At 40.8% G+C, this 12,482-nt stretch overlaps 1 protein-coding gene across 1 annotated transcript in view; it reads right to left on the reverse strand.

The window, feature by feature from the left end:
- The window catches only part of LOC119792175 (sodium- and chloride-dependent transporter XTRP3-like), a 28,591-nt gene extending 16,653 nt beyond the window's left edge, over positions 1–11,938 (reverse strand). Inside the window, exon 1 of the mRNA XM_038298676.1 lies at positions 11,815–11,938. Within this exon, the coding sequence (XP_038154604.1) occupies positions 11,815–11,938 (124 nt within the window). The remainder of the gene's footprint in view (positions 1–11,814) is intronic.
- Between the last annotated feature and the right edge of the window lie 544 nt (positions 11,939–12,482).

Consider the following 12,482-nt stretch of genomic DNA (forward strand, 5'->3'; position numbering starts at 1 on the left):
CTATTGACACATTCTGCTAATGCAGAGCATAGTGCTACTCTATACACCATAAAACACGGTCAGATAAGACTGCACCTTTAAGGAAACTAAAGCAAACTTACAAAGCCATGCACCACTGGACTACGAGCTCAGTGAAAAAAGAGAATGGATAAAATAAAAACATTAAGAGGATTCATTAGATGATGCTTTAACATTAAAAGCTTTATTCTAAAACATATGTTTGAGATACATCCTTGGACCTTTATATAGTTTAGATTGTTAGGTTGAGACATTTAGTGAGTATGTTGTTTTAGACTGTTCAAATGTTAAACCAACAGCCTACCTTTCTCCTTCTGAATGCAGACAAAACAGAAGTTATAGTCTTTGGACCATAGTTTTTGAAAAAGAAGCTGATTAGTCAGTCACTTAATTTGGATGGGATTAAACTGATTTCAGATAATAAAATAAAAAATCTTGGTGTTGTTTTTCATCAGGACCTGTCATTTCAATCCCATATCAAAGAGGTTTCTAGAATTTCCATCTTTCAAGGCTGGACTATTGTAATTCTTTACTATCAGGAAGTCCACAAACTGTAGTTAAAAGCCTTCAGCTGATCCAAAATGCTGCAGCCAGAGTTCTGATAAAAATGAAAAAGAGAGATCATATCTCTCCTATCCTGGCTTCTCTTCATTGGCTTCCTGTTAAATCCAGAACAGAATTTAAAATCCTCCTTTTCACATATAAAGCTTTAAATGGCCAAGCTCCATCTGATACCAGAGATCTGATTGTTCCTTATGTTCCTAACAGAGCACTTTGCTCTCAATCTGCAGGTTTACTAGTGGTTCCTAGAATTTCTAAAAATAGAATGGGAGGCAGATCTTTTAGTTATCAGGCTCCTCTCCTGTGGAACCAACTACCAGTTTTAGTCCGTGAGGCAGACACCCTGTCTACTTTTAAGGCTAGGCTTAAAACTTTCCTTTTTGATAAAGCTTATAGTTAGAGTGGCTCAGGTTATCCTGAGCTATCTCTATAGTTCTGCTGCTATAGGCTTAGACTGCTGGAGGACATAGGGACCCCCATTTCATCATTCTGCTTCATTCTCTCTCTATTCTCCTATTCTGCAGAATCTGTTAGTTCAATCTCTAGCGTTCTGCTCTCTCTGCTTTTTCTCATAGTAGCTTCATCTGGTCTGTTCCTGTTTGGCTGTGACTCCATCCTGGAGAGAAATATCAGCTGTGCTGCTGCCATCAACACCTTTGTTTATAGATGTTGGAGCTTGGCCTGTTTTTCAGTGTAGTCCTGTTTCTCTGACTGTGACTAACTGGATGTGCTCTCTTCATCCTCTGACATGGGAGCTGGCTCGGAGCTCGTCTGCCTGGCTGTGAGTTTCCTGGACGGGGCCGCCAGTGGAGCTGCTTGACAGTTGCCTTTTGTATCTATGCTTCATTTTCTATGTCGGCTTCTGCCTCCTTGAACCCCAGTCGGCCTCAGCAGATGGCCGCTCAGACTGAGCCTGGTTCTGCTGGAGGTTTCTTCCTGTTAAAAGGGAGTTTTTCCTCTCCACTGTCGCTACAAGCATGCTTAGTGTGGGGGATTGCCTTCGAGTCAATGATGCAATCAACTGGTTTTCCTTAGATAGAAAACATTTAATCAATCTGCCTGGATGATCTGGTGAACTGTAAAATGCCTTGAGATGACTTGTGTTGTGAATTGACGCTATAGAAATAAACTGAATTGAATTGAAAATTAATATATTCAGAGAGATGATTCTCAGAGCACGACCTGATACGATGAAGCAGGTTCAAAATATCTGGAATATTTTTCTTCAGGTCCAGCTGAGGTACCACTAGCATCATATATGTTTTATGCATTATTCTTGTAATAAACATAAAGGCTGGTTGTATGGCAGCTCTACTTCTGTCAGTCTGCAGCTGTGGCTAAAGCCTCGCATACAGCTGAAGGATTTTTTGCCCTTTTGGAGACGATTATCCAGTCGTGCGAGAATTTTTCAATCGGTGCGACTTTCAGCCTCATGGTGCGTGATATAGTGTGCAGGGGGAATCAGGAATCGTAAGGTCAGGAGAAAATTTTTGCTTTTGCTTTTGCCAGATTTACCCTGTTTTGTAACCATAACAGTCAAGACTGCAGCTGCAACAGATCAATGCTATAACGATGCCCTTCATTATGGCCCAAATGAGCCAATATATCTTTTTTTATGGTTTTTCTTTTTATAGAAACTTACATCCAAAGTTTTGTGATTGAGCCAAGCCTGTTTTGGTAGACTGATAATCTTGCACTGGCCCCGTCTACCAGCTTCTTTCTATCTGTGTCGGTCAGACTAGCTGTGGCTAAAATGTAATCTTCACCATCAGTGTGTGGGTCTGTGTGTGAAAAGGTGAATGACTGATAGTAGTAAGAGGTGTTTTGGAGTCCTTGGACTTGATAAAATCTCTACACAACAACATGATATTTACCATATCACACTTTAAGCAAACTGCTCTTAGTAGATAATCCAGAGAAATGGATGTTGGCCTGGAAAAGGTTTATTACATTCCCATAACAGCTTTTACTGCTTTACAGGCTTAATGAGTTACCTGAACGCATCCTATGCTTATACGGATACGGATGGATCTGACTGACAATAACACACTATTGCCCCTTTCACAAACCACTTTTAGTAAGTCATTGTTTTTTTGTAATCTCCATGTGTATTGTTTCTGCAACGCCGCCTCTGGTAATTTGTGGTACATAAAGCTCTGTATCAGTTGACCTGCAGAAGAGCTGTCCAGCTTTGAAACTAAAGCTTAAGATTAATGCATGGTTTGTGCAACCAGCCAGTAGCAAAATTCAAAAAGCATAAACCCTATAAAAAATTATTTACTACAAGCAGAGTAAATGGCAGATTATACTTCTGCAAACGCACACATTAAATGTCGCTTGGGTCTTGTCAGGAACCAGTTTTGCTGGTATGTTTCTGCACCATCAGTCTGGAATTTCTAGGGACGAACAGCGGATTCCCGCCAAAGCGCTAGGGGGAGCCTATTCGAGAACTCGTTAGAGCCAGCAGGAATGTTTAACTTCCAAAACAACAATGGCACGTCTGCAAGATATCACAGTCACAGATGGATCTAGAGTTGCTAGACATTGAAGAGGTACAGGTTCTGTTAATGGAGCTGGCAAAAAGACCGATTAACCTTTTGTAGTTGTTGTCCATTGTAGTTGTACCTCAGTTTTTAAAAATAGCGCGCCCTGGCTTGAGGTCTGCGCGGGTTTGCGACCGTCCGACGCGTAGTCAGTATTTTTTTGAGGTACGCGACAACGGTTGCAGACCTCTGCGCAGGGGGCGGGGTCGCACACACAGACAGATTTGACGGTTGCGGAGGCTATGCGTCAGAAGCATAAATTGGACTTAAGAGAATAAGATATGTTGCATTGTGTTGTAGGTTGCAGACGTATATGTGTCACTGAAACACACATGGCTCAAAACATCGTTTTTTATTTTAGCCTAAAAAGTTACTATTGGTAACTTTAGGAGTATGTGTAATGGAAATGTAAATCAATGTTTCTTTAGGTCTAGGGTAAGGGAGAGGTTAGTGCAAATCTATACCTTTGCAGTTAATAGAAATTTTTTTGCTACTCAATTCAATTCATTTCAGTTTATTTCTATAGCGCCAATTTGCAACACGTCATCTCAAGGCACTTTACAGTTCAACCAGATCATACAGCCAGATTTATTCAAAGTTTTCTATCTAAGGAAAACCAGATGATTGAATCGACTCATTGACTCGAATGCAATCCCTCACACTAAGCATGCTTGTAGCAACAGTGGAGAGGAAAAAACTCCCTTTTAACAGGAAGAAACCACCAGGAGGACCAGGCTCAGGTTCACCTGGAGGCTTGGTGATCTGCCGAGGCCAACTGGGGTTCAAGTAATTCCTGCCACAATCTGTTTATGCACCCTGTACATCACTAAAACCTCTTTCCCACTGAAAGTAGCGGGTTAACCCACGTTTTTCAAACACTAGTTGAACAATCGGCATTGCGGTCCCTTCCCATTGGCAAAAAAAGCTGGGTCTGACCCCCTGCTGCAAGCTGTGTGGCCTCTGTTGATCCACCACTGCATGTCTAAAGACACCATGACGTTGGGTTGATGATGTCACCAATGTGACAGAAATCAGGAAAGTAAACAATGGAGAGCAACATGGAAGGAAGCCAGGGGGTAGTCATTGTTCTTTATTGTTTCAGTCTATTATCTGTCTGAATCTGTCTTACCAATGCTGCTCAATGTTTATCGATTATAAACAGAGTTGTTCTGGCTTGTTAGATCAGAAGCGACTGGCGTGGTGCGTTGACGTCCGTACGTGAAGCTCAATGGTATCACGGAAATTAGTGGGTCGCACTTGGTCTGGTGTTCCCACAGCATGCTGATCAGAGCTGAGGTGCTTTTAACATGGGTCACTTGCCGAGTCGCTTGATCTGGGTAGACACACGCCAGTGAGCCGTTCTCAAAGGAATATGCTGGAGTTTGTTGGTGTCTACATAAGATGCAGTGTTTTAGACAAGTCCAGTCTGGATATAAATTCAGATCTGCAGAAAGGCTATTTAAAACTTCCTAAAATCTTTAAACTTCACTGTAACAAGCTTTAAATTGTGAAGCCCCCTTCCTATGAAAGAAAAAAACATTTTAAACTTGAAAAACTTAAGTCCAGTTCTTTTTCCCTTTTTCAAAGCTTTTTAAGGCTGCCTGTTTTGACATTATTATTTATTTATTCTCATATATAAAATACTTTTTCTTAGTACATCTTCGGTATGTGACTGAATGTGTTGTTTTATATTGATGGGGGCTGCTTTAAAAATTGGGCATGATACAGATCTAATTTGAAAGTTAAAGGACAAGTCTGGTCATATTCAGAATTCAAACTTCTGAAACATAATGTTTAATAAATGATTAGTGTTTTTAATTCAGAGTAATTTTCATTTGAATGTGCTTTACTAGAGGCATCCATGTTTGTCAAAGAACACTACTGCCACCTACTGGTTAGTGATGTCACGGTGCGGTATCGGCTGTTGATCAAGTCCCAGTGCTGTATCTGGTGTTTGTCACAACGCGCTATTATCCAAGTCATCTTGAAAACATTCTTCTTCCAAATGTTGGCTACATATTACGGGTTTTTTCTCTGGCCAGAAGTTCGATGGCAAATCCTCCCTCTTCAGGTTGGCGATCCAACGACCAACCCGTCCGTGGAGGATCAGGAATCAGAAAGGTGGAATAACTCTTTTCTTTTTTCCCTTTTACCCGATGTATTCCAGCATCCAGCTGCCATGCACGTGGGCATTGTCAGTTTCACTATAGCTCTGGTGAATTCCAATTGTGAAGTCCTCTGGAAATCTTCAGTACCGTATTTTCACGACCATAAGGCGCACCGTACTAAAAGGCGCAGTCTCAGTTATGTGTCCCATTTCTGTATTTAACACACACATAAGGCGCACCGGACTATAGGGCGCGTTTTTTATATACCGGTACATGTCCTCTACTACCTTAAAATACCTCTACTGCGTATTTAAAAATACAGCGGGGGCAAAACTGAGTATGACTGTGCTTTATTCATGTATTTATTACAAGTATTAATCAAACCTGGCTGCTGGCCGTGAGACAGACACATCGCAGATGACACAGCGCTGTGATCACTCCTAAATTAACTTAAAATCCTGAAACCTGCCGACAGAATATGTTCGCTTTTATTACCGGTATCCTGGTGCCTGCAGTTTAAATTATTTAGATGAAAAACACCTGCCAGCCGCCGCGGTGAACGAAAGGATTTCTGCTGTCGGTGCACCGCTGGTATGTGGGGGTCTGAGCGCCTCCGACAGAAATAGATAATCTGGATGAACTGACTGCAATTATTAAGTTTTCAGGTGGACTTTCTCACTTAAAAACATATTAAAACTACTTTATTCCCACTGATCACAGCAAATATAGCTGCAAGATTAAGATTATTTAGATGAAAAAACACCTGCCAGCCACCGCGGTGAAGAGGAGGAGACGCGCCCAGAGTCTGCTGTTGAATTAAGTTTTCAGGTAGAAAAATAGAGCGGGAGCAAAACTGAGTATGATTGTGCCATCAAAGTCATCATCCTCTGTTTCTGAATTAAACAGCTGCGCTAAATCAGACATGCCAGTTTCCCCTTCTTCGCTGTCAGAGTCACTTTCCGTGCAGCGCAGCTCCTCAGAAATAATGCCGGCTTTTGCGAAAGCTTGAAGAACAGAGCCAGCAGACACGTTAGTCCATCTACAATCCATCCGCAAACTGTGGCGTAACTTGCCCGGCGCTGCCTTCCACTTATCCTGAAACTGTGGTCTCTGTCGGTCATCCATCGCTCCCACGCCGCTCGAAGCCTTTCTTTGAACGGGCTCTTCACAGCAATGTTGGGCGGTTGAAGTTCCTTTGTCAGACCCCCCGGGATAACGGCGAGCACAGCGTTCATTGATTCACCTTTTTTTTCACATCGGCTGTGAGATGGGCACGCAGCGATGGTGATGCGTGGAAAAAAACACCTGTTCTCCTCACATAGGCTACACCTCCCTCAGCCACGCTTTCATCATCTCCTCTTTCATCAGAGCGCTGTGTCTGTCTAGCTGTCAGCTCCCAGATCTGCTTCTCTGATTGGTTGATGCGGCGCGTCCAGCAGCAAAGCTTAAAATTTTCCATCTGGAGCAGCAGCAGCGCGTTGGCGGTGCATCAGATGCTTAAACGATCCCGACGTGCTGCACCTGCGGCTCAAAACGCGCTGCAGGACCTTTTGCTGCACCTATACGCGCGTCAACCATTGACTTTGCATGTAAACTCGCTGCTTCTGCTGCACCTGCTGGGTCCGGTTCACACCGATGTCGAGTGGTTGAACAGCGAGCACAGCGTTAATTTGTTTCCCCATGTTTTTCACATCAGCTGTGAGATGGGCACGCATGGAGTTACAGATTAATGGTGATGAGTGGGAAAAAAAACACCTGGTCTCCTTACATTCAGCCACTCTTTCATCATCTCCTCAATGAGGTGGTCTCAAAAGTCGCAGTTACAACACACATAGGGCGCACCGCACCATAGGGCACACCGCACATTTTGAGGGGAAAAAAAGACGTTTAAGTGCGCCTTATAGTCGTGAAAATACGGTAATTGTTGTTGATTGCAGATGTGTCTAGTAGTTCCCATTGATTTTGCTTGTAAAGCGGGCTTGTAAAGCATGCTTACTGCACCCTGACGTCACTGCCGGAGGGGCAAAAATGACGACGAAAACGATTGTTTTTAATTTTCTACTGATTAACCCTAAATTCATTAAATCACCACAAATGTATTAGTTTTAGGTATAAATAATGATCCATTGATTATTCCTTGCCGTCTGGACTTTTCCTTTAAAGCATCCTTCTAATTATTAAAAATGATCCAACTCAAACATAAATGATTCCAGTATTAGTTTTAAAGATAGCTGATTAAAAACTGGGAATAATAATGAAACACTTATTGAAACACAGCTATTTACACTTTACTGTGTAATTTTGTTCCAAGTGAAGTTTAATAAGTTTAAGCAAAAATGGCCGCTCCCAGACTCAGCGATCACGACAAAAAATATTATTATTATTTTCTTACTGATTAATTCAATAAATCAACGCAAATGTATAAGTTTTAGCATAAATAAAGATCCATTGATTATTCTTTGTTGAGTGGAGTTTCCCTTTAAATTAGCACTTCTTAACTATGTTAACATGTTCTTGCTACACTTAATTTAGTTTCTTTAATACTCATTTTAATACAACTACATATCTTTCTGCCTGTTTATCATCTAAAAATAAGCATCAGAAATATCTAGCTAATAAAATTCAGACAAATAAAAAAACTAAAATGTACGCACCTGTCACAAAAAGAATAAGTGAGAATGGACAGAATAAGCTGTATAGACAAGGCCACAGTGATCTAGTAATAAGTAAAAATTCTTTAAATTAGGAGTATTTACTTTACCAATGGAATCAGTATTTTTCCTCTTAAAATAAGATAATGAGATACTATGCACTTGAAATGAAAGACTGCAGCTGTTTTTTCTTATTTTAAATATAAATTGTCTTGTTCCATTGGTAAACTGTCTCACTTACCTCCTCAACTCAAGAAGAAATGCACTTATTTTAAGAAAAAAATTGTACTTATTGAGAATAAATTTTTACAATTTAGTACAATTGATCTAAATCCTAATTTCTAGGTTCTGTTTTTTATTCCATATGTTCAAAAGAGGCTGAACAAATGATTGATTCACATTTAATGAAACATTCCTTCTATATTTTCCAAAATAACATTGCTTTAGAGCGACCCTAAAGAAGATGTTCAACTCTAAATATAATTGAGTGACAATGTAGATTTAGTATAATGTTTTTATTGCGGGTTTTTAAACTACCAAAAGTTGTTAAAAAGTTGATATTTTTTTCTGTCCAATTAGATAAGTTTAAAATACTAAATCAGTTGTAACAATTTGGAACTTAGTAGCCTTCTTATCAACAGATGTGTTTAAGTAACTGAGTAACAGCCTGGTTCTGCTGGAGGTTTCTTCCTGTTCAAAGCGAGTTTTTCCTCTCCACTGTCCCTACAAACATGCTTAGTGTGAGGGATTGCTGAAGAGTCAATGAGTCGATGCAATCTACTGGTTTTCTTCAAATAGAAAACTTTGAATCAATTTGACTGGATGATCTGGTGAACTGTAAAGTGCCTTGAGATGACATGTGTAGTGAATTGGTGCAATAGAAATAAACTGAATAGAATTGTAACAAAGTACAAATACTTTGTTACCTTACTTAAGTAGAAATTTTTAATTTACTGGAGTAATTATGTTTTAGAACGTTTTACTTCTTCGCCTTACATCTAAAAAATAGACTCCTTCATTTAAGCTCATTTTCGTTATGACCTGTTGGTATTTAAAAAAAAACAAAAAAACATCAAAATAATTTGTTTTATCAAGACAATAAATTTCTTTGTGGTTGGATTTGGCGCTGCCCCAACTTGTTGTTCAGCACATACCAAAATAAATAGTTTTTCAAGATGATGCAAAGTTAAATTAGACACTGTTACCATTAGTTATAAAACTAAGAAAATTAAGTCTAAGGATGTTATCATCCAGATTTGAAGAACATTTTTCCTTTAATAGGTCAGTGCAGTAAAGCGTCTGTCCTTAACAATATCCTGCATTACTTTTACACTTTAAGTAAAAAGCTTGAATTGATACTCTAACTTCTGCAATAGGGTTTTTAAACAGCAGGATTTTAAATTCTGCTTGAGTAATACATATTCAGCCTTTTGACACCTTATCAAATAGTTTTTTTGAAATCTTTCTAGTGTTATTTCTCAGTTGGCAACTTTTTACTTAAACTTGAGCATAAATAAAATGAAGTATTGCTATTTCTTGTGGAGAGGCTATAGAACAAGAATGATGGACAGAATCTGTCAATCACACAGCATCCTGATGCTCCTTCTGCAGGTGATCAATGGGGTCTAATACCTTCTCCGGAATAGGAGCTCTGTGGTGTATAGCGCCCCCTGAAGTCACATAATAACACTGACATATTTTAAATATTTAAGATCAATAATGTAATGGTGTACAGAATTAGTCTGAAACATTCAGTTCATAATCCCAGTTCTGAAGTCTGCTACTATCTACTCATTGGTCCCTCCAGATATGTTACATAGGGGGAGGGGGGGGCAGATGGGGCACACTGAAACTAAAAGCCATCATTTCAGGGTTTGAATCAACTATTGTGGTAAACCTGCCTGTAGAAAGACTAAAGGAGAATTCCGGTTTTTAACACTTTTAGCCCATTTTCTGTAGTGTCCAGGATGAAATCGAATGATCGACACCAACATTTTGACAATTGCTCCTGTCTCTGCTTTTTGGCTCATTTAGAATCCACCCCTGGCTGCTTCAGAATGGCTTGCATAGAGCATGTCCGATAATGTCCTTAAAACAACCTTAAACGCTCTTTTTTTAAAATATGCTACTCACTGGGTCGTCAGCGCTGTTCAATGACGTTCCAAAAAAAGTTTCGTAAAGAAAAAACGTTCCTGTAGTGTTTTATTTAGCATTTTGTAAATCCCATTGAGTTCTGTTGGAATAGTCAATATCCCTCCGCCACCGGAAACGGAAATGGGGCCTGTTTACACAGTTGTAGTCTTTTCGCTTCACCCTGTGTACTCCGACGTCGAGAATCAAGAATCCACCTTTCGTATTCCATTTTCAGAGTTTTTTAAAGTGTTTAACAGAGACGTTAGCACCTCGACGTCGGAGTACACAGAGTGAAGCGAAAAGACTACAACTGTGTAAACAGGCTCCATTTCCGTTTCCAGTGGCAGCGGAATATTGGCTATTCCTACAGAACTCAATGGGATTTACAAAATGCTAAATAAAACAAGACAGGAACGATTTTTCTTTACGAAACTTTTTTTGGAACGTCATTGAACAGCGCTGACGACCCGGTGAGTAGCATATTTTAAAAAAAGAACGTTTAAGGTTGTTTTAAGGACATTATCGGACATGCTCTATGCTAGCCATTCTAAAGCAGCCAGGGGGTGATTCTAAATGAGCCAAAAAGCAGAGACAGGAGCAATTGTCAAAATTTTGGTGTCGATCATTCGATTTCATCCTGGACACTACAGAAAATGGGCTAAAAGTGTTAAAAACCGGAATTCTCCTTTAAGTAAAAATCTACTGACATCTTGGTTTATTCTGTGATTTTTAATGTTATGTCGCTGGGTGTGCTTAATGGGCTGAAATGCTAAACTGATGCTACTACAATTTTGGCTGTTTGGTGGCCATTGGGGGGACCTGTTTGCTGGCCAATGGAGCCAGTGGGGTGGCCAGGGCATTGCACAGGGTGGCCGTGGCCACCCTCTGGTGGCGCCACTGTTGATTTTCCCCCCAAAGTGAATAAGTGTTACAGAGATTCAATAAATCTTGAGTTTTGTTTTTACGTTGCAAGGGAGCAGACCACAAAGCGCTGCGTTACAACCGGGACATGTTCAGATGAGGCGGTTATTACGCAGAAAGAGTCTGCGCCGCACCGCGCGCCGCACCGCACCGCACCGCACCGCCCGGTGCGCAGCAGGAAGGTGAAAAAACTGAAATTACTGCCGGACACAGTGACAACATTCTGCCAGAACGGCTTCAAAATCAAATAATAAACGCTTCCTCCGACTTTACAGGATCACTTAAAGGAAGAACTAAAAAATAAACATAAAGACGGTGATTCCGCCTTCATTCGTCCATCATAACTAACCTTCTGTAAAGTATAATATTTCATTAAAATCTCCCAAAATCCTCCATCTGATCATTTGATAGGAGTGATTTTGGTCGTGAGCAGCCTTACAGTGATGCGCTCCGTGGTTATTCTCAGCTGGCTGTTAACAATAGCGGCTCTGGGTTCCTGGTGGAAATTTACCACCAAACAGACGTCCTACATGAGTCCTTTAATCAGCGGCGGTTGCCTCTGCTCACTGTAAGACTTATTCACTCTAAACATTCTGCACAGCCAACCTTTCTCAACACTTTTAAAACATGACTGATGTATTTATTTTTGAACATCTCACCTGACTACATTTAAACGGTGATTATTACGCAACACCTTCGCTTCGGCGCGACCCTTTAGGTGCGCTCAAATGATGCAGGTTCCACTAAACCAATGAAAGTCAATCAGCAATCAGTCACAGTAAATAAATCAAACAGATCATCCCGCTGACAGCCGCAGCATATATGGGCATAAGAATATGGAAAGTAGCGGAGCTTCCTCTGTGGGAACCAGTAACTCACCTCCACCGTGCATTTGACAGAGGTAAGGAAACCTCCACACGTTTCCCAGTCCGACGGCATAGGAAACACAGGCCAGAACAAACTCCATGGGGCTCCCCCAGCTGTCCCGAGCATCTTTCGCCATGTCTGCGATCTGAGAGAAGAAGGAGACGGAGAGGTTCACGCGCAGCCAAACTCCAGCAGCGCCGGTCTGACGCGGCAGCGGCTTTATAAACTGGGATTGAATAGCGGTCCAGGGAGGAGGGTCCTCCGCCGGGGGGGGGGGGCGGAACAAATGACTACAATACCCATGAACCGTTAGCTGGAAGCCTGGCCTAGAGCTTCCGGGAAGATGTAGTTTTCCAAATATGGATGTTTCCGATCGATCTAACTGGGATTTAAAGTCACGAACATTGATTAAGAGAAGCCCTCCTCTGGTTTCATATCTGTTACATTTGTTTTAAATCACGATCTAAAAAGCGACATTTAGACAAAATGTGAAAGTGGGCGGGGCTGCGTGTAATCACAGTGAATATTTAAATAAACACGTGAGGCTGCGCGCTCATTCATCAGTGGAAAATAACCAACCTTGTAACGAAGATTACTGCAGCCTGCTATCTATCTATCTATCTATCTATCTATCTATCTATCTATCTATCTATCTATCTATCTATCTATCTATCTATCTA

The sequence above is a fragment of the Cyprinodon tularosa genome, unplaced genomic scaffold, assembly GCF_016077235.1.
Source record: "Cyprinodon tularosa strain WSP-4 unplaced genomic scaffold, ASM1607723v1 ctg411, whole genome shotgun sequence".
In the NCBI taxonomy this organism is placed as follows: domain Eukaryota; kingdom Metazoa; phylum Chordata; class Actinopteri; order Cyprinodontiformes; family Cyprinodontidae; genus Cyprinodon; species Cyprinodon tularosa.